The sequence below is a fragment of the Chlorocebus sabaeus genome, chromosome 16 (assembly GCF_047675955.1).
Source record: "Chlorocebus sabaeus isolate Y175 chromosome 16, mChlSab1.0.hap1, whole genome shotgun sequence".
Classification (NCBI taxonomy): Eukaryota; Metazoa; Chordata; class Mammalia; order Primates; family Cercopithecidae; genus Chlorocebus; species Chlorocebus sabaeus.
In genome coordinates, this window is record NC_132919.1 from 51,677,626 (window position 1) to 51,699,754 (window position 22,129).

Below are 22,129 nucleotides of genomic sequence, written 5' to 3' on the forward strand. Positions count from 1 at the left end.
CCCAGCGCGAGGTAGATTCGCCTTCTGTCCAATCATCGCCGAGATTTTGGGGTGGGGGAGGGGAGAGCGTCCCAAGGCCTTCCCAGTCCAGGAAGGGGGCGGGCTTAGGCTGAGCCGTGGCCGCCACAGCCCATCGTAATGCCGCATGGTGCTTGGCACTCCAGAGAGCCAATAGGAACGAAAGGGTTCATTTGAATCGGCCAATGCCGGCGGATTAGGGGGAGGGCTTTGAGAAGTCTATAAAGGCGTCGATCGCCCGGACAGGCGGCGGCGGCGGCTCCTGCGGCGGTGGCCGGCTTTTGGGTGTGGAGTTACCCTGCGAACCTCGGGTCCGACCCTTTGAGCGTTCTGCTCCCGCGCCAGCCTACCTCGCTCCTCGGCGCCATGACCACGACGACCACCTTCAAGGGAGTCGACCCTAACAGCAGGAATAGCTCCCGGTGAGGCAACCGGGTCGCGTCCGAGCCGCACGGGGCCGAGGGGCCGGGAGGGCCGCTGCCGGCGGGGCCTCGCTCCGGTCGTTGCGGGTAACAAGCCCGGTGCGCTGTGCTCGCTCCGGGGCGGGTGGCGGGGTTCTGCCGTCGGCGCCGCCTTTGTGCCGCCTGGCGAGCCCTGCGCGCCGGCCCCACCCGGGTCCCTGCTGCTTTCCATTCATTCCTCCCACGGAGCCAGGGGCTGGGGAGGCCGGAGCTGGTCGCCCCTCGGAGCACGGCCGGTTTTCGTTAATCGGAACCTGTGGGGAGGGCTTCCCTTTCTTCTGTGGGCATCCGGGCTGGTCCATCCCCAGGGTGGTGGGCTTGGCCCCCCAGGTGCCCGGGGAGCCTTTAGGGCCCCATGCATGGTCAGGCTCTATTGTCCCATTGCTGGGCCACGGGCTCCTGCCTTTGGCCCGTGGCATGCGGTTGGTCTTGCTCTCGCGCGCAGCCATCGGATCCGGAGACCGGATCGATTAGGTCCGGGGGGCTCCTTACCCTCGCCGTGCCCCACTCCTTATTCGGACCTACCTGGCAGGTGCATTTGTGGTCGGGCGGGGCTGGTCATCACGACCCTTCACCCCGCATTCAGGACCCGACCGTTCTTCCCCTTCTCGAAGTGCCTCCCCTCTTCCAAGTGTCTCCCCTTTCCTAACAAAGGAAAGACCCCTTCTCCCCCTCCCTGCGCTCATTTCTAAGAGGGAGGGGGAATGAGCCAACCCGAGTGGGTTTTCTGCGCTTAAACCTTCGGACCATGGTCTTCGCATCCTACCTTCGCTTCCTCCTTTGACGTTTGCCCAATGAGTTCATCCCTGGCCCTGGTTCCCTTGCAGGAGGAGGTTTCTTGTTCTTGGGCGGGGCCGGAGACATCCATTGTCTCTAACGTGGTAGCTCTACCTGGGAAGCGGGGGATTTTTCTTGCCCTTCATCCCACTGCTTTTTGGGCTTGAGGCACTGGGTACAGTGTTTGGACAGGAACCTTTTCAAGTCCTTGCTTAACTTGGTGGAAGGGTTTGGATTCTGTAGAAGGTGTCCACATTGTCTCAGATAATTGCACACTGTTCTTTAAGGTGGGTTACAGTTATGTCTGGGATCCTCCTCAAGGCTTGGAGGAAGCTTAAATTTCACTTTTTTGAGCATGTATTTTACATCGATTATGACCTGCATTCATGTGTGGCTAGCCTCGGGGTCCTGGCCAAGTGGCACAAAGGGAGCCATTTTGTGGGGCTAAGAAGACACGTGAAATAGCAATATCTCACAGGGGTTAGAGAACTTGGGAACAAAAAGCACGCCTCACTCAGCAATTGAGCCTTAGGAGGAAAGCATGGGAAATGACATTCCTTTACAACTCATTTCTTTCAGGTTTACAAGGTCAAAAAGATTGGGTAAAATTCAAAAAAATAAATTGGTGATTACTGGGATAGGGAACTTGAGTAGCACAGGAAACTGGTTGCTCCCTTTCTGTTTTCTTCCCAATGAGATAATTTTTTCAGCGGACAGGAACAGATTGAGCCTTGGTTTTTCATTTTGTGTTGTGAGGCCAACTTTCTGCCGGTTAGACTTCAGTCATCAGAATGATAATGTGTAATCTGGGGTTTTATTCTTTGGGGTTGAGTTCATATTAGTGTTTTGCAAAGAATTTCAGTAATCAGGTCAAATGAATCCTCACACTTAGTTTTTTCATATGTACATTTGAAATGTGAGACAAATGAGTTTCGATCCTGTGGAATGAATGTTTAATTCACCTTTTGCCATCAATTTCCCTCCAGTATTGTGCTCTAGGGACTGTAGTAGCATTGTCATTTTATTGTCTCTCTACCTTCCCTTTTTCTGTAATCTCACCTAATTCTCATAAACTTAATTTTGTCCAATAATATTCTCCTGGCCACATAAACTCGTTATAAATGTAGTCTGGTAAGGAATGATCTGCAAAGATATACGGAAACTTCGGGATTTAAAGAGAGAAGAAAGAAAAGGAGTAATTTTTAAAAAATCGTTATCTACAGTACATGGACACATTTTTGTTCAGTCTTAAATATATAATCCTGATTTAGTTGTCATGTATGATTCTGAAAGAATAGTAGGATCCTAAAACATTGAGATACTTTCTGCCTTATGATCTACATCCTTTGTTTGGGGATGTCTCACTATTACAAATGGTCTCTACAACACTGACGTCATCCGAGTTGGTTACTACCTGCTATTGCAGGAGGAACAGAGACCTTTAGAAAGTTGGACTGATTAGAGTTTTGACTTGCTCTTACGCTGGTGTTTGGGTACTAGTGTCTTTTTCTTGATTTTTTTTTTTTTTTTTTTTTTTTTTTGAGACAGAGTTTTGCTCTTCTTGCCCAGGCTGGAGTGCAATGGCGCAATCTCTGCTCACCTCCACCTTCTGAGTTCAAACGATTCTCCTGCCTCAGCCTCCTGACTAGGTGAGATTACAGGCATGCACCACCACACCTGGCTAATTTTGTATTTTTAGTAGAGACAGGGTTTCTCCATGTTTGCCAGGCTGGTCTCAAACTCCCGACCTCGGATGATCCGCCTGCCTTGGCCTCCCAAAGTTCTGGGATTACAGGCGTGAGCCACTGCGCCCGGCCTTATTTTTTAAAATTAATTTTTTTTTTTGAGACATAGTCTCACTCTGTTGCCAGGCTGGAGTGCAGTGGCACAATCTCCGGCTCACTGCAACCTCTGCCTCACGGGTTCAAGCGATTCTTCTGCTTCAGCCTCCCGAATAGCTGGGACTACAGGCACATGCCACCATGCCCAGCTAATTTTTGTACTTTTTTAGTAGAGACAGAGTTTCACAACATTGGCCAGGACGGTCTCAATCTCTTGACCTTGTGATCCACCTGCCGTAGCCTCTCAAAGTGCTGGGAAAACAGTCATGAGCCACCACTCCTGGCCTTAATTTTATTATTAATATTATTAGAGATGGAGTCTTGCGCTTTTGCCCAGGCTGGAGTGCAGTGGCACGATCTTAGCTCACTGTAGCCTCTGCCTCCTGGGTTCAAGCGATTCTCCTACCTCAGCCTCCTGAGTAGCTGGGATTACAGGTTCGCGCCACCACACCCAGCTAGAAGTGCTATATATTCTTAGAAAAATGTTTCTTGGCCGGGCGTGCTGGCTCACACTTGTAATCCCAGCAGTTTGGATCTTACTATGTTGGGAGGCGGGCAGATCACAAGGTCAGGAGATCGAGACCATCCTGGCTAACACAGTGAAACCCCATCTCTACCAAAAATACAAAAAATTAGCTGGCCTTGATGGCAGGCGCCTGTAGCCCCAGCTACTCTGGAGACTGAGGCAGGAGAAAGGTGTGAACCTGGGAGGCGGACCTTGCAGTGAGCTGAGATCATGCCACCGCACTCCAGCCTGGGCAACAGAGTGGGACTCTGTCTCAAAAAAAGAAAAAGAAAGAATGGCCAGGCCCGGTGGCTCACGCCTGTAATCCCAGCACTTTGGGAGGCCGAGGCGGGTGGATCACCTGAGGACGGGAGTTCAAGACCAGCCTGACCAACATGGAGAAAGCCCGTCTCTACTAAAAATACAAAAAAATTAGCCAGGCATAGTGGCGCATGCCTGTAATCCCAGCTACTCGAGGGGCTGAGGCAGGAGAATCGCTTGAACCCGGAAGGCGGAGGTTGCGGTGAGCTGAGATCGTGCCATTGCACTCCAGCCTGGGCAAAAAGAGCAAAACTCCGTCTCAAAAAAAAAAAAAAAGAAAGAAAGAAATAAAAATGTTTCTTATTCAAACTGCCTTTTGAAGAAACAAAACCAGACCCACTCGTATCACCAGTAAAGGAATTGAATCAGTAGTTAGAAAGTCCTTCCATATTCTGTAATTACACAGGCAGTAGGAAAACAAAAAAAGAAAAATTAAAAAAAAAAAAAAAGTTGGCCGGGCTCAGTAGCTCATGCCTGTAATCCCAGCACTTTGGGAGGCCGACGCAGGCGGATCACCTGAGCTCAGGAGTTCAAGACCAGCTTGACCAACGTGGTGAAACCCTCTCTTTACTAAAAAAATGCAAAAATTAGGCCAGGTGCAGTGGCTCACGCCTGTAATCCCAGCACTTTGGGAGGCCAGGAGGGCGAATCACCTGAGGTCAGGAGTTGGAGACCAGCCTGACCAACAAGGTGAAACCCCATCTCTACTGAAAGTACAAAAGTTAGCTGTTTGTGGTGGCAGCGGGTGCCTGTAATCCCAGCTACTAAGGAGGCTGAGGTAGGAAAATCGCTTGAACCCGGGAGGCGGAGGTTGCAGTGAGCCGAGAGATTGCACCACTGCACTCAAGCCTGGGCGACAAGAGTGAGATTGTGCCTTAAAAAAAAAAAAAAGAGGCCGGGCGCGGTGGCTCAAGCCTGTAATCCCAGCACTTTGGGAGGCCGAGACGGGCGGATCACGAGGTCAGGAGATCGAGACCATCCTGGTGAACACGGTGAAACCCCGTCTCTACTAAAAATACAAAAAACTAGCCGGGCGCGGTGGCGGGCGCCTGTAGTCCCAGCTACTCGGGAGGCTGAGGCAGGAGAATGGCGTAAAACCCGGGAGGCGGAGCTTGCAGTGAGCTGAGATCCGGCCACTGCACTCCAGCCTGGGCGACAGAGCCAGACTCCGTCTCAAAAAAAAAAAAAAAAAAAAAAAAAAGAAAGAAAAAAAAGTATTTCCATAAAACCACCTGCATTTTTTGTTTTGAGAGGTGGCATGAGGAGTTAAATTGAGTTTTTCCAAGGAGGAGACAAATTGGTCAACCTATGGCAGGAAGATTTGGAAATGTTAAAAAGTATATTACCATGTTGGAACAGAGAGCTATAGATGATGTTCAAAGGAATACTGACATAGACCATGCCATGGAATCTTCTACTTAATTTCTCATACTGACTTTGTCCTCATGAGTAGTTACTTAAGTTTATTGTGAGAATAGTGAGGTACAAGTATGTGAACGGCTTTTTAGTGAGGTTGAGATAGAAGAGACTATTATCAGCTCTTCTTGGGCTTCCAAATTGGTCAAGCCAACTTGTGTATGTGTGTGTGCACGCGCATGTACGGGTGTGTGTGTGTGTGTAAGTGCATAAATGATTAGAGATGGGGCTCTTACTATGTTGCCTAGGCTGGCCTTGAACTCCTGGGCTCAAGCAATCCTCCTGACTCAGCTTCCAGAATGACTGGGACTACGGGGGCCTCCTACTGACCGTGCCCAAGTTATTTATCTAGTTGAAAATAAGAAGGAAGTGATTTTTTAAAAATATACTTTTTTTGGCTGGGCGCAGTGGCTCACGCCTGTAATTCCAGCACTTTGGGAGGCCGAGGCGGGCGGATCATGAAGTCAGGAGATCAAGAGCATCCTGACTAACACAGTGAAATCCTGTCTCTACTAAAAACACAAAAAATTAGCCAAGCATGGTGGCGGGCACCTGTCGTCCCAGCTACTCAGGAGGCTAAGGCAGGAGAATGGCGTGAACCTGGGAGGTGGAGCTTGCATTGAGCTGAGAGCGTGCCACTGCATTCCAACCTGGGCGACAGAGCGAGACTCTGTCTCAAAAAAAAAAAAAAAAAATTATTTACTTTTTACATTTTGAGACAGTCTTGCTCTGTCACACAGGCTGGAGTTCAGCGGTGTGAACAAAGCTCACTGCAGCCTTAACCTTCTGGGCTGAAGCGATCCTTCTGTCTCAGAGTCTGGTGTAGCTGGAATCACAGGCATGTGCCGCTACACTTGGCTAATTTTTAATTTTTTTTTTTTTGAGACGGAGTCTGGCTCTGTCACCCAGGCTGGAGTGCAGTGGCCAGATCTCTGCTCACCGCAAGCTCCGCCTCCCGGGTTTACGCCATTCTCCTGCCTCAGCCTCCCAAGTAGCTGGGACTACAGGCGCTGCCACCTCGCCCGGCTAGTTTTTTGTACTTTTTAGTAGAGACGGGGTTTCACCGTGTTAGCCAGGATGGCCTCGATCTCCTGACCTCGTGATCCGCCCGTCTCGGCCTCCCAAAGTGCTGGGATTACAGGCTTGAGCCACCGCGCCCGGCCTAATTTTTTTTTTTTTATAGAGACGGGGTCTTGCCATGTTGCCCAGGCTGGTCTTGAACTCCTAGGCTCAAATGATGATCCTGCTTTGGCCTCCTAGAGTGCTGGGATTACAGGTGTGTGCCACTGTGCCTGGAAACGATTTTTAAATGAATAACAACAAGAAATGCTTCTAAACTTCTTTGCAAATATATTCAGCCAAGCCCAGTAGAGTAAGGTGCATTAGGTCTTTTGCCATTTCCAAAAAGGGGACACCAACCAGGCTGTTATTTGTGATGAGTTCCACGCTGTTTGAGCTGCCTTGTGTGATCCATGACCTTATTACAAGTATTATAAAGCAGTACTTAGTATCTTAACATCCAGCATTGAATGTAGACGCTGATGGAGGTGATTCCTTTTCCTGTTAGCAGCTATCTGTTGTGGGGGTGAGGGAGATGAATGGGTGAGGAAAGTGAAATGAAAGTTGTCTGAAAAGATTTATGCCAAGAAATGTTTCAGTGTGATCTGAAGTTGATGTTTTGCCATTATTTGTAGGGTTTTGCGGCCTCCAGGTGGTGGATCCAATTTTTCATTAGGTTTTGATGAACCAACAGAACAACCTGTGAGGAAGAACAAAATGGCCTCTAATATCTTTGGGACACCTGAAGAAAATCAAGCTTCTTGGGCCAAGTCGGCAGGTACTCTTGTTATCTGTGCTCACTGTTCAAAGGGATGGGCCCAGCATCAACAGCCACAGATGCAGCCTGGGCACCAACGTGTGCCCCCGTGTCTAAAAAACAAAACAAAATAAAAATTAGCTGGTGGTAGTGGCAGTGTGCCTTTAGTCCCTGATACTCGGGAAGCTGAGGTGGGAGGATTGCTGAGCTTGGGAGGTGGAGGCTGCAGTGAGCTGTGATTGAGCCACTGCCCTCCAGCCTAGGTGACAGAGTGAAACCCTGTGTCAAAAACAAACAAAAGAAAAACCAACTACAGCTGGTTTTGAACTAATAACAAAATCTAGCTTAATGGTAATAAACAACAGTTTAGACTTAGCCTGAGAGGAAAGAAATGGGAAATACTGAGAGGCTATGTGATGTATCAGAGTAAGGACTGAAGTCAGACTGAGTTAATGTTTAAGTGATCAGCTTAACTTCCTTAAGACTGTTTCCTCATTTCATAATATGAGACTAACACATAACGTCAATTGCTGAAGTGTGTTTTTTTTTTTTTGAGACAGAGTCTCATTCTGTTGCCCAGGCTGGAGTACAGAGTTCAGTGGTGCCAACTTGGCTCACTGCAACCTCCACCTCCCAAGTTCAAGTGATTCTCCTGCCTCGGCCTCCCAAGTAGCTAGGATTACAAGCGTGCACCACCACGTCCAGCTAATTTTTATATTTTTAGTAGAGACAGGGTTTCACCCTGTTGGCCAGGCTGGTCTTGAACTCCTGACCTCAGGTGATCCGCCCGCCTTGGCCTCCCAAAGTGCTGGGGTTACAGGCATGAGCCGCCATACCCAGCCTGAAGTGTTTTGCTTTAGAGTTTTTCTATTGTATTTCTGAAGAAAGTATATTTTGATTTTTAGGTGCCAAGTCTAGTGGTGGCAGGGAAGACTTGGAGTCATCTGGACTGCAGAGAAGGAACTCCTCTGAAGCAAGCTCTGGAGACTTCTTAGATCTGAAGGTCAGTGTGACAGCATGAGGCCAGAAAGGCTTTGAGGTCAATATGATTCTGGAATTTGTACTAAGAGTTTCAGTTCTCCCACTGGAATTTTACATTGATGTAGTTAGGAAAGGGACTGGGCCATATTGATAATGGAAGATTGATAGTAAAATCATAGAAGTGTGTTAACATGGTCTCAGTCTGTTTCTGTGTCTCTTTTACCATTAGGATTTGTTTTATCTCCCATATTGATTTTTGGAACTTGTGGCTCTTTCTCACTTCCTGTGTGTCTCATATATAGAAGCGTTTCTGAGTTCAGGGGCTGTTTTTTTTTGCAGATACTGCTTTGCATTGAACTCCAGGAGACTAGTGCTGGCATTACCATTAGTTGTGTCTGCAATTGAGTACTGCCACCAAGCCCCCCAGGGTGTGTGCTGCAGAGTGGAAAGACCCTGCCCGACTAAGCACTAAAGCCCTCAGAGCACAGTGAGGCGTCACCTGTCTGAGTGCCGAGAGAACTGGAGAAGGGCTTTGGAACTGATAGGGGTCCTTCCACAACTAGATGAGGGGAAAGGAGAGAGATGAAAGGATAGATTCACCAGTTTTCCATTCTAATAAAAGATCACTGAAATGCTAATTGGTGTTAGGTCATCAGAGGAAATGTTGGGTTTTTTTGTTTGTTTGTTTTAGATGTGGTACTGGCACTACAGCAATTTATCATGAAGAATTTTTGCATAGCATTGTCCTAAGTTGGACAGAGGTAGCCGACTGACCCTGTACTTGATTGCATCACAATGAAATGTCACATTTGGTTTCAAGTAGATATTAGCTGCTATGAACTATGACTGTTTTGTGTGTTCCAAAATAGGAAGTAAATTTTTGAATTTTTTTCTTTTCTAGGGAGAAGGCGATATTCATGGTGAGTACTTCTGAAGACCGAATTTTTGGCTCTGTCCATGGTTTCAGGACAGATCTGAATCTTGATTTAAATCATGGGGAAAGAGACGGGGGAGTGAAACCTGGCCATGCCCCAAGTGCCGCCATACTCTGGGTGGAGAGGAATCAAAATGAAACTGGAAAGTTAGTAAACATGGCCACATTTTTAATCTGCCAGTAATGCGATCAATGCTAGAAATGTAATAGAAGGGAAAAAACAGAGAATCCTTTAAAATTACATATATTGGCTGGGCATGGTGGCTCACGCCTGTAATCTCAACACTTTTGGGAGGCTGAGGGAGGTGGATTGCTTGAGCCCAGGAGTTCAAGACCAGCCTGGAAACATGGTGAAACCGTGTTTCTATAAAAAAGTACAAAAATTAGCCTGGCATGGTTACACATGCCTGTAGTCCAGCTACTCGGGAGGCTCAGGTAGGAGGACTGCTTGAGCCCAGGACGTGGAGGTTGCAGTGAGCAGAGATCACACCATTATACTCCAGTATGGGTGACAGAGTGAGACCTTGCCTTAAAAAAATAAACTAAACCAAAATATATCTATACACACACATATATATTAGTCAGGTCAGTATTTGTTACACTTAATGAGAACTTTTTTTTTTTTTGAGACCAGGTGTCTCTCTGTTGCCAAGGCTGGAGTGCAGTGGGCAGTCATAGCTCACTGTGGCTTCCTTGGGCTTAAGTGATCCTCCCACCTCAGCCTCCCGAGTAGCTGGGACTACAGGAGTACACCACCACACCTCGCTAATTTCTTTTTATTTTTAGTAGAGATAAGGTCCCACTATGTTGCCCAGGCTAGTCTCAAACTCCTGAGCTTAAGTGATCCTCCCACCTCAGCCTCCCCAAAGTGTTGGTATTACTGGCATGAGCCATAGCGCCCAGCTGAGAGCTTTTTGTATTTATGTGGTTATTTATTACAGACTAGCCAAGTGCAGTATTGAGAAGAGGGGAAAGAGTAAAACAAGGAGGTTGATCTGTAACTATGAACAATCGAGATAACTCACACCAGCCAGAGAGAACTTTTTAATATAAGCATTTCAAGCTCAGCTCACAAAGTTCATTTGTTTTTATAGGGAGGTGCTTGTTTAGCAAGACATTGGTTACCCGCTTGGTGATTTTGTAAATGATGATTTAGGGGGCAGATGTAATTTTTCAGCTAACCATCCATATTACCAATTATAGGTGGAAATGAGCTGTGATCATTGACTTAATTATCTTAAATCTTGGAAGTATTTATTGGCATTTCTTTAATAAGTGCTGAAGAATTGCTGATAAGTGTCAGGCAGTAGCAATTGGTGAAGTGCAGCAGTCACAAGGCCCTCTGGTCTAGACAGAAGCAGCAGCTTCCTCTTAAGGCCTTTTCCTACCCTTATGTTTTGTGGTGTGCTTACAAGGACACACAGAAAGGTTGAAGAAGCAGATTCCTCTCCTGCCTTCTACGCAGTGTTTTGTTTTTTGGTTGATTTTTTTTTTGAGTTGGAGTCTGGCTCTGTCACCCAGGCTGGAGTGGCAGGATCTCAGCTCACTGCAACCTCTGCCTCCTGGGTTCAAGCAATTCTCCTGGTTCAGCCTCCTGAATAGCTGGGATTACAGGCATGCGGCACCATGAGCTGGGTGCATGAGCCACTGCGCCCGGCCTCACAGTGTTTCTTGGTGGGGCTTAGAGGAGAAGCTTCTGAGCCTTTGGGAGCATTGCCTGGGTTCTTCCTTATAGGACCTGTTTAGGGGGAAAACACTCAGACGTGTTTTTCCTCTTTTTTCACACCACCACAATCAGCAACACAGAAGAAGACACCTGTGACCAAATGTTGGGGGGTTTCTCCCCACACATCAATCAGTAGACACCAGCTGGGAGTCCTCCAATCCAGTTTTTACACTCTCTACCAGAAGATAACCTCAGATTCAACAGGTTGAGGGTCAGTCCCACAAGACTGCCCCTTCCTTCCCACCAGTTGTAAGCCTGGGCCTCTGGAACTTCTGACCAACTGGCTTCAAGTTGGGGTTCCTATGACTCCTATGGTTTTAATTTGCTAGAGAGGTTCACAGAAAGAACTTAGGGAAACATTTATGTTTACAGGTTATGAATATATGATACATATATTTTTCATTTTTTTCTAAACAATCTTGCTCTGTTTCCCAGATTGGAGTGCAGTGTCGCCCTCACAGCTCACTGCAACCTCAAACTCCTGAGCTCAAGCAATCCTCCTGTCTCAGCCTCCCGAGTAGCTGGGATATACGTGTATGCCACCATGCCTGGCTAATTGTTTTTCTTTTTTGTAGAGATGTGGTCTCACTATGTTATGTTACACAGGCTAGTCATGTGATCCTCCTGCCTCAGCCTCCAAAAGTATTGAGATTACAGGCGTGAGCCACTGCACCTGGGTTTTACGAAGGATATTTGAAAGGATACAAATCAACAGCCCGGTGAGGGGATACGTGGGGCCCGGTAGGGAAAGGTCCCAAGTGCAGGAGCTCCCATACCTTGGAGTTGGGGTGTGCCACCCTCCTGGCACATGGATGAGTTGTTGCACTTTCCTGTCAGCTTCCACGTGTTCAGTTATCTAGAAGTCCTCCGAATCCATCCTTTTGGGTGTTTTTTTCGAGTTTTAAGACTGGGTTTTGCTCTCACCCTGGCTAGAGTGCAGTGGTGTAATCATGGCTCACTGTAGCCTCCACCTCCTGGACTCAAGCAATCTTCCCACCTTCACCTCCCAAAGTGAGCCACCGTGCCCAGCCCCTTTTGGGTTTTTTTTTCTTGAGATGGAGATTCGCTCTTTTTTTTTTTTTTTTTTTGAGTTGGAGTCTGACTCTGTTGCCCAGGCTGGAGTGCAGTGGTGTGATCTTGGCTCACTGCATACTCCGCCTCCCAGGTTCAAGTGATTCTCCTTCCTCAGCCTCCTGAGTAGCTGGGATTACAGGCAGCCACCACCACACCCAGGTAATTTTTTTATTTTTAGTAGAGACAGGGTTTCGCCATGTTGGTCAGGCTGGTCTGGAACTCCTGACCTCAGGTGATCCACCCTTCTCGGCCTCCCAAAGTGCTAGGATTACGACTGTGAGCCACCGTGCCTGGGCAAGTTTCACACTTTTTGCCCAGGCTGGAGTAAAATGGCGTGATCTCGGCTCACTGCAACCTCCACCTCTTGAGTTTAAGCAATTCTCGTGTCTCAGCCTCCTGAATAGCTGAGATTACACGTGCACGCCACTACACCTGGCTAATTTTGTATTTTCAGTAGAGACGAGGTTTTACCATGTTGGCCAGGCTGGTGTTGAACTCCTGACCTCCAGTAATCCACCCGCTTTGGCTTTCCAAAGTGCTGGGATTACAGGCATGAGCCACCATGCCTGGCCCCTTTTGGTTTTTTATGGAGGCTTCATTACATAAGCATGATTGACAACTGTACAGAAATGTGATTAGACAAAAAGGGTTTGATTTCATACCAGTGGACTGAACAAGGAGACTCAGAAGGCCCATCTGTTCAGATTCTTGGCCTCTCCACGTAGCATTCCCTCCTCCAGGGTATGGAGCAGAACCCTCTGGCTTGAGGGTCTTTTGACCTGCCATCAGATTACAGTCCTGCCCTGGGCTGATAAAAGGAGGACAGGAGGTCACAAAGAGATTCTGTTTCCTGAGGGCTGTTCCTGAGGCTTAATGTACCCCATTATAACAAAAGACTATAGCAAGGGCTATAGGAGTTACTGGCCAGTAGCCATGGACAAAAACAGATTGTGTGTGTGCGTGTATTTTCATCTGTGTATGTATATCATAATATCATAGGACCAGTTACTTTTGCGTTGGACCGAAGATGTATGTATTAATTACTGTTTGTGTTCTATTTGTACCATTCTGGAAAGACTTCTGGAGGTAAAAATCTAGGTTTTTTTTATTCCACTGCTTGCTTGCTTCCTTCTTCCCTCCCCTCCTTCTTTGACGGAGTTTTGCTCTTGTTGTCCAGGTTGGAGTACAGTGCCACGATCTTGGCTCACTCCTGCCTCCCAGGTTCAAGTGATTCTCCTACCTCAGCCTCCCTGAGTAGCTGGGACTACAAGGCCTGCCACCACACCTGGCTAATTTTTTTTTTTTTTATTAGTAGTAAAGACAGAATTTCACCATGTTGGCCAGGCTGGTCTTGAACTCCTGACCTCAGGTGATCCACCTGACTCGGCCTCCCAAAATGCTGGGATTACAGGCGTGAGCCACCAGGCCCAGCTGGTTCCACTGCTTTCTATATTCTGAATACTTTCACTGTCAGACCTTATTTAGCAAGAATCAGGTATCTTTATTCAATTATTTTGGCCAGTTAATATAACTAGAAGTTAGGGGAACCTGGAGAAATATGTCGACAATGTGTCATTAATCCTACCACATAATTAATAATCTGTTCCCTGTTCAGTCCCCTTCACAGTTTTGTTTTTGTTTTTCTGAGACAGTCTTGCTCTGTCGCCCAGGCTGGAGTACAGTGGTGCGATCTTGGCTCAATGCAACCTCCGACTCCCAGGTTCAAGCGATTCTCCTGCCTTAGCCTCCGGAGTATCTGGGACTACCAGTGTTTGCCACCACACCTGGCTATTTTTTGTATTTTTAGTAGAAACGGGGTTTCACCATGTTCGCCAGGCTGGTCTCGAACTCCTGACCTCAGGCGATCCACCCACCTTGGCCTCCCAAAGTACTGGGAGGCATGAACCACTGTGCCCAGCCTCGCTCAACTGATTTAATTTTTAGCAGACATGGGGTTTTCGCCACATTAGCCAGGCTGGTCGCAAACTCTTAAGTCCTTTCTTTTTTCCCCCAGCGGTTACCTGTTGTTGTTTTTTCCTTTTTTTTTTTTTTAAATTGAGCTAGATCTCTGTTGCCCAGGCTAGAATGCAGTGGCACGATCTCAGCTCACTGCAACTCCACTTCCCAGGTTCAAGCGATTCTCCTGCCTCAGCTTCCCGAGTAGCTGGGATTAGAGGCATGTGCCACCACACCTGGCTAATTTTTGTATTTTTAGTAGAGACGGTATTTCACCATGTTGGCCAGGCTGGTCTCGAACTCCTGACCTCACATGATCCCCCTGCCTTGGCCTCTCAGAGTGCTGGGATTACAGGTGTAAGCTACTGTGCCTGGCCTTTTTCCTTTAAGTTTTTGACCTGATATATTCTGTGTTGCTGACTGCTGCAACTTTTAGTTCATCTGTCTTAAAATGACAAGGGTCACAATAATATTTTTTCTTTACTGAGACAGGTTCTTACTGTTGCCTAGGCCACAAGTGCAGTGGTACAATCGCCATTCACTGCAGCCCTGGCTTCTGGGTTCAAGCCGTCCTCTCGCCTCAGCTTCCCTAGTTGTGGGGGCTACAGCTGCATGCTGCCACGCCTGGCTGATTTTCGTAGTTTTGTTTTGAGACAGAGTCTTGCTCTGTTGCCCAGGCTAGAATGCAGTGGCATGGTCTCAGCTCACTGCAGCCTCCACCTTCTGGGTTCAAGCAATTCTCCTGCCTCAGCCTCCCGAGTAGCTGGGATTACAGGTGCCCGCCACTGTGTCAGGCTAATTTTTGTGTTTTTGGTAGAGACGGGGTTTCACCATCTTGCCCAGGCTGGTCTCGAACTCCTTACCTCGTGATCCACCCACCTCGACATCCCAAAGTGTTGGGATTACAGGCGTGAGCCACCGCGCTCGGCCAGTTTTTGTAGTTTTTGTAGAGACAGGGTTTTGCCATGTTTCCCAGGCTAGTCCTGGGTTCATGTTGATCTTCCTGCCTTGGCCTCCCAAAATTCTGGGATTACAGGTGTGAGCCACTGTGCCTGGCTGGGGTACAGTAATAAGATACATCTAGAGGATGAAAGGTCAACCCCAGTTCAGTTTAAGATAGATTCCCTTTGGATGTACAGGAAGTTTCTTTTTTTTTTTTTTTTTTTTTTTTTTTTAGTAGAGACAGGGTTTCACCATGGTCTCGATCTCCTGACCTTGTGATCCGCCCGCCTCGGCCTCCCAAAGTGCTGGGATTACAGGCGTGAGCCACTGCGCCCGGCCAGGAAGTTTCTTTTACCTCCTGGGCTATTGAACGCAGGAATGGCTACAGGAATGACTTTGGAGTTTCCATCTTGAGAAATCTTTTAAGAGGGAGAAGGTCCAGGCAGTTCAGGCAGAGAAGTCTTCCTGACTGCGGGCAAGTTAGATGGTCGGCTATGTTTCTTCCAGTTCGGATTCTTGGATGCTTACAATGAGTCATTTCTATTCAGATAGAGGTGTCTTTGTTCAGTTATCTTATTGATGTGCCAAAGAAGAGAAACAAGTTAGGAGTGTCTAAAATGTATATTTTGGTAGAAATAATTTCATTTAAAGCCTTTTTTTTTTTTTTTAAATTATCTTCAGCAGACAAAAGCTTTCTGTGTCAAATTGGTATAAAAGTTTCTAAACATTTGGCTGGGCACGGTGGCTCATGCCTGTAATCCCAGCACTTTGGGAGACCGAGGTGTGCGGATCATGAGGTCAAGAGATCAAGATCATCCTGGCCAACATGGTGAAACCCCGTCTTTACTAAAAATACAAAAATTAGCCACGCGTGGTGGTGCGCGCATGTAATTCCAGCTACTCGGGAGGTTGAGGCAGGAGAATCGCTTGAACCCGGGAGGTGAAGGTTGCAGTGAGCTGAGATCGCACCATGCACTCCACCCTGGCAAGAGAGAGACTGCATCTAAATAAATAAATAAATAAAAGTTTCCGAATACTTACTCTCAATTCCTGTACTTACCTCATTATAGGCTGGAAACAAACAACCCTCCCTCCTCTGTGACTGGAGTATTTCTGACTGGACAGACATTTATTTATTTATTTTTGAGACAGAGTCTCACTCTGTCGCCCAGGCTGGAGTGCAGTGGCACGATCTTGGCTCACTTCAAACTCCACCTCCCGGGTTCAAGCGATTCTCCTGCCCCAGCCTCCCGAGTATCTGTGAATACAGGCCGGCTAAGTTTTGTACTTTTGTAGAGATGGGGTTTCACCGTGTTGGCCAAGCTGGTCTCAAACTTCTGATCTCAGGTGATGCGGCTGCCTTGGTCTCCCAAAGTGGTGGGATTTACAGGCGTGAGCCACTGCACCTGACCTGGACAGATATTTAAAGTAAGGCCTATTGCTGCTTGTTTAGTCTCCATGGGTGCTTTTTTCTTCTTCTTTATTAGTATGTTATGTATTTGTGAAAAACAAAACAGTTCTAGTAATCATGTAAGACAAATATAAGATTAGTAGGATTGAGCTTGATTCATCTGAAGAGGACTTTATGAAAATGAACCACCATGGCAGGACTGCAAGGTAATTTTTTGTTTTTCAGAATGTTCCTTAACTGCTTGATTCAGACAGGGAATGAAGACTTCAGTAGATCCTGTATGTATAGCAGGAGGCCATGTCCCACCTGCAGAAATGAAACTGCTTGAACTAACAAGTTGTCTCAGTCCGAATTCTCTTTAGCTTGAATATTTTAAATGTGGAGTTTTGTTTTTCTTTTATATTTACAATTATATTTAGGTTATTTCAGGGGCACTTATTGTAGGACTTGTGTATCTGAGCCAACGCATTTCATCTTGCTTTTTTTTTTTTTTTGAGACGGAGCCTTCCTCTGGAGTGCAGTGGCGCGATCTCGGCTCACTGCAAGCTTCGCGTCCGGGGTTCATGCCATTCTCCTGCCTCAGCCTCCCAAGTAGCTGGGACTACAGGCTCCTGCCGCCACGCCTGGCTAATTTTTTGCATTTTTAGTAGAGATGGGGTTTCACCGTGTTAGCCAGGATGGTCTCGATCTCCTGACCTCGTGATCCACCCACCTCGGCCTCCCAAAGTGCTGGGATTACAGGCGTGACATCTTGCTTCTTTTACAGTGGATGTAACCATAGGAAACTAATGGGTGACCTTCTCTGAGTTTTAGTTCATAATTGCGACGACTGTTGTTCTGAAAAGCTTCATACTCTATTTTTGCTTGTAGTTAAATAGTATAGAACATTTTATGTTACTTCCATAGAATGTTCCAGAAATTCATGAAATGTTAAAAGCAGCAGTAGCATGTTAATGTTAACAAAGCATCAAAAATAAATAAAATAAATGTCTGTCCAGTCAGAAATAGTGCAGCCACAGAAGAGGGAGGTTTGTGTGTTTCTAGCCTGTAATGAGGTAAGTACATAAATTGAGAATAAGTGTTTAAAAACTTTTTTTTTTTAATAAGACAGAGTCTCTCTGTTGCCCAGGCTGGAGTGCAGTAGCGTGATCTTGGCTCCCTGCAACCTCCGCCTCCTGGGTTTAAGCGATTTTCCTGCCTCAGCCTCCTGAGTAGCTGGGATTACAGGTGCGCACCACCATGCCTGGGTAATTTTGTATTTTTAGTCGAGATGGGGTTTCTCCATGTTGGTCAGGCTGGTCTCGAACTCCTGACCTCAGGTGATCCACCCGCCTTGGCCTCCCAAAGTGCTGGGATTACAGGCGTGAGCCACCACGTCCAGCAAGAATATATATTTTTAGTTTAAAGACCTCTTCTTGGCTGGGCACAGTGGCTCAGGCCTGTAATCTCAGTACTTTGGGCGGCTGAGGCAGGTGGATCACCTGAGGCTATAACCCCAGCTACTTGGGAGGCTGAGGCAGGAGAATTGCTTGAGCCGGGGAGGCGGAGGTTACGGTGAGCCAAGATCACGCTACTGTACTTCAGTCTGGGTGACGGAATGAGACCCAGTCTCAAAAAAAAAATTCCATTAATATAGGAGCGTTATTAACTGCCCTTACTGCCTTTTCAGGCAAAAGGGCTTCTATGAAATATTTGTACAGATATCTTAGAATATGCAACTTAATTTGATTGGTTCATACTGAAATAAACTTGCTATTAAAAAGAAAACTAGGCCCGAGTATGGAGGCTCACACCTGTAATCCCAGCACTTTGGGAGGCCAAGGCAGGTGGATCGCCTGAGGTCAGGAGTTTGAGACCAGCCTGGCCAACATGGTGAAATGCTGTCTCTACTGAAAATACAAAAAATTAGTCAGGCGTTGTAGCGTGCACCTGTAATCCCACCTATTTGGGAGGCTGAAGTAGGAGAATCGCTTGAGCCCAGGAGGTGGAGGTTGCAGTGAGCCAAGATCGTACCACTGCACTCCAGCCTGGACAACAAGAACAAAACTCTGTCTCAAATTAAAAAAAAAAAGAAAACTAGGCAGTGGCTTAATGCCATAATCCCAGCACTTTGGGAGGCCAAGGTAGGCAGCTTACTTGAGGCCAGGAGTTCGAGACCAGCCTGGCCAACACGGCGAAACCCTGTCTCTACTAAAAATACAAAAATTAATCAGGCATGGTGGTGTGTGCCTGTAATCCCAGCTACTCGGGAGGCTGAGGCAGGAGAATTGCTTGAATCTGGGAGGGAGAGGTTAAAGACCCTGTCTCAAAAAAAAAAAAAAAAAAAAGAAAGAAAAAAGAAAACTAGGCTGTGTGAAGGGCGAAGGTGGCTCATGCCTATAATCCCAGCACTTAGGGAGGCTGAGATGGGAGGGAGGATACTTGAGCCCAGGAATTTGAGACCAGCCTGGGTGACATAAGGAGACTCCATCTTTTAAAAATAAAAAAAATACAAAAAATAGCCAGTTGTGGTGGTGCACACCTATAGTCCCAGCTGTTTGGGAGACTGATACAGGAGGACTGCTTGAGCACAGGAGTTTGAGGCTACAGTGGGCTGTGATTGAGCCACTGCACTCCAGCCTGGGCCACAGAGTGAAACCCCGTCTCAATATCCCTCACCACCACCCCCCGCAAAAAAATTAAAAATAAAAAAATATGTCAACTATTAAACTCTTAGTAAACATTTTCCTTTCACAGAAAATACAGAATTTTTGCATTCACTTTTCACTTTGAATCAGTGTTTTTCTCGGTTTGGAAACAATCCTGACGAGAAACAATTCATTTGGAAAGGTTGGATTGTTCCAGTTTTTTTTTGCTGTCAGAGAATTGGATAAATAGCCTATGTCATGGGATAATTACTATAAAGAAATGAAGGCCGGGCGTGGTGGCTCAAGCCTGTAATCCCAGCACTTTGGGAGACCGAGACGGGCAGATCAGGAGGTCAGGAGATCGAGACTATCCTGGCTAACACAGTGAAACCCCGTCTCTACAAAAATACAAAAAAAAACTAGCCGGGTGAGGTGGCGGCCCCTGTAGTCCCAGCTACTTGGGAGGCTGAGGCAGGAGAATGGCATAAACCCGGGAGGCGGCGCTTGCAGTAAGCTGAGATGGCACCACTGCACTCCAGCCTGGGTGACAGAGCGAGACTCCATCTCAAAAAAAAAAAAAAAAAAGAAATGAAGCTTGACAGTGAAGTGAGGGATTTGAAAAAATACAGTTAATAAGCAAGGTGAATTACTACCCTGTTTGTAAATATGGATACATTTTCAAGAGTGAAAAAAAGGAAGTTGATACCATTTATGTTAAATGTAACCAAAACATGTTGCATGTTACCTGGCTAAATGTAAATAAATATACATAAAACAAGTGAACTAGAAGGCTGCACAGGACTTGCCGTGGGAGCTCTGGGAATAGTGAGAGCCCGACCCACCCGGAGCTGGAAGGGGCCAGAGAGCTAGAGTTCTCTGTTCTTATTTAAAAATCTTCATGTCCTCATGTATTTGTGTAATTTAGAAAAGAATGTAAACAACAGATATGGGAAAGATGAACACTGGTGAATTCTGTGCAGTGGGAGCGTGGCGGGTGACTGTTATTTTCTTTATACCTTTAGGTATGTTTCCAACCATCAAACCAAAAACAAAAAAAAGATCCTTAATCTTAACAGGAAATAGCTGTCATTATGAGTGTTATTTCTATTCCCTGTTTTCATAGAAAATGTGGACACAGACTTGCCAGGCAGCCTGGGGCAGAGTGAAGAGAAGCCGGTGCCTGCTGCACCTGTGCCCAGCCCGGTGGCCCCGGCCCCAGTGCCATCCAGAAGAAATCCCCCTGGCGGCAAGTCCAGCCTCGTGTTGGGTTAGCTCTGACTGTCCTGAACGCTGTCGTTTTGTCTGTTTTCTCCATGCTTGTGAACTGCACAACTTGAGCCTGACTGTACATCTCTTGGATTTGTTTCATTAAAAAGAAGCACTTTATGTACTGCTGTCTTTTTTTTTTTTCTTTTTTTTCTTTTGAAGAACAGGTTTCTCTCTGTCCTGACTCCTGGGTCTGTGGGCCGTGGCATGAGTGTTTTCTAGTAGTAGATTGGAGGGAAAGCTTTGTGACACTTAGTACTGTGTTTTTAAGAACAAATAATTTGGTTCCAGATGTGTTAGAGGATCTACTTTGTACTGAGGTTTTTAACACTTTACTTGGGTTTACCAAGCCTCAACTGGTCAGACCATGAACAGTCCCCAGGCACCGTTCCTGCCAGGCCTCAGCACAGGGAGTCTCTCCACAGAGCCTTCTTGGTGTTGCCCTAACTTGCCAGTGGCCTTTGCTCAGAGCCTCCTCCTGTGCCATGTGAACAATGAAGAGGCCTGTGCCTCATGCCTTGCCGCCTGCAAAGCAAAGAAACTGCCTTTTATTTTTTAACCTTAAAAAGTAGCCAGATAGTAACAAGACTGGCTGGCTGATGAGCAGAGCCAGGCTTGGATGTACAATGAAACTGACTGGAACTAAAAGCAGTGAAGCAAGGGAGGCAATCACACCGAAGTGGGCCTTCATTCAGGAACGGGATCCCACAGGGGTGTTTTTTTAAATAACTTGATGCTGTGTGCATGATGCTGGTGCTTGACCGTGAAAGGAAAGTCTCATCCTTAAAATGTGTGTTGTATTTCACAATCCTGGACTGTTGCTTCAAGTAAACAATATCCACATTTTGAAACATTGTGTACTGTGTCTTCTTTTTGAGATAGTTTCAGTGTTCTCTCTAGTTAGATGCTTTTCTCTTTGTCACTATAAATCCTGCCCACTGATTGGATGAGTCATTTGAAGTTAAATAGCCAGATGTGCCTGTAATTAGCTACTTGGGAAGCCAAGGCAAGAGGATGCTTGAGCCCAGGAGTTTGAGGCTATTCTGGGCAACATAGCGAGACCTCCTTAAAAAACAAACAAAAACAAGTTAAAACAGATGAAGACCCAGAGAGAAGTGGGTTTCTTTCTGAAGAAGTCTCTAAAGTAGGTTAGACTCTTCTACCTCCCCATTGTTCTGGGCAGTAACATTTTAAAGTGTTCTCCAAGACTGGGCAACATGGTGAAACCTCGTCTCTACCAAAAATAGCCAGGTGTGATGACACACGACTAGTCAGGAGGCTGAGGCAGGAGGATTGCTTGAGCCTGTGAGATCGAGGCCGCAGTGAGCCACGATCGCACCACTGCACTCCAGCCTGGGTGACAGCAAGACCCTGTCTCAAAAAAAGTGTTCTCCAACTTTAAATATGTGGGGATTTCTCCCCACCAGCAAGCAAGCAAGCAGTTCTGCCGTGGATACCAGCTAGATGTCCTCCAATTTTTTTTTTTTTTTTGGATACAGAGTCTTGCTCTGTCCCCTAGGCTAGAGTGCAGTGGTGTGATCTCAGCTCACTGCAAGCTCCGCCTCCCGGGTTCACGCCATTCTCCTGCCTCAGCCTCCCTAGTAGCTGGGACTACAGGCGCCCGCCACCACGCCCAGCTAATTTTTTGTATTTTTATTAGAGACGGTGTCACCGTGTTAGCCAGGATGGTCTCGATCTCCTGACCTGGTGATCCGCCCGCCTTGGCCTCCCAAAGTGCTGGGATTACAGGCGTGAGCCACCGCTCCTGGCCCGGTTCAGCATTTTCTAGACGGGAGTAGGTAAGCCATGTCAGTTCCACATAAAGTCCTGAGGACAGTCCTGATCACCTGTGTTTGATCAAAATCATCTTTCCCGGGGAAACCACGCTGAAGCTCCCGTGTTTCAAGCCAACTCTAGTGTGAATTAGGTCTTAACCAGCTAGACTTACACAAAGCAGTTAACAGATTCATTTCACTTTGTAGTCCTCAAGGGACTGTTCCTGCCCCACTCACAGATGAAATCAATCCACTTGGCCGGGCGCGGTGGCTCAAGCCTGT

The 22,129-nt window shown here is 46.9% G+C and overlaps 1 protein-coding gene across 2 annotated transcripts; it reads left to right on the forward strand.

Annotated features, from left to right (window-relative positions):
* The first annotated feature begins 254 nt into the window (after positions 1-254).
* JPT1 (Jupiter microtubule associated homolog 1) lies at positions 255-20,192 on the forward strand. 2 transcript variants are annotated; one of them, XM_008011787.3, is made up of 5 exons: positions 257-440; positions 7,034-7,176; positions 8,061-8,158; positions 9,038-9,056; positions 19,930-20,192. In XM_008011787.3, the coding sequence occupies exons 1-5, from the start codon at positions 385-387 to the stop codon at positions 20,076-20,078; spliced, it is 465 nt and encodes a 154-aa protein (XP_008009978.1). In that variant the 5' UTR covers positions 257-384; the 3' UTR covers positions 20,079-20,192. The 2 variants fall into 2 exon arrangements, with proteins under 2 accessions (XP_008009979.1, XP_008009978.1); XM_008011788.3 differs by lacking the exon at positions 9,038-9,056 and having other exon boundaries at positions 255-440.
* Positions 20,193-22,129: the final 1,937 nt, after the last annotated feature.

Bases quoted from the DNA above. Each gene is read 5' to 3' on its own strand.
- JPT1 (XM_008011788.3), top strand. From the start codon at position 385: ATGACCACGACGACCACCTTCAAGGGAGTCGACCCTAACAGCAGGAAT. The intron at 7,177-8,060 runs GTACTCTTGTTA...TTTGATTTTTAG, and splicing joins TTCTTGGGCCAAGTCGGCAG to GTGCCAAGTCTAGTGGTGGC. The intron at 8,159-19,929 runs GTCAGTGTGACA...CTGTTTTCATAG, and splicing joins GAGACTTCTTAGATCTGAAG to AAAATGTGGACACAGACTTG.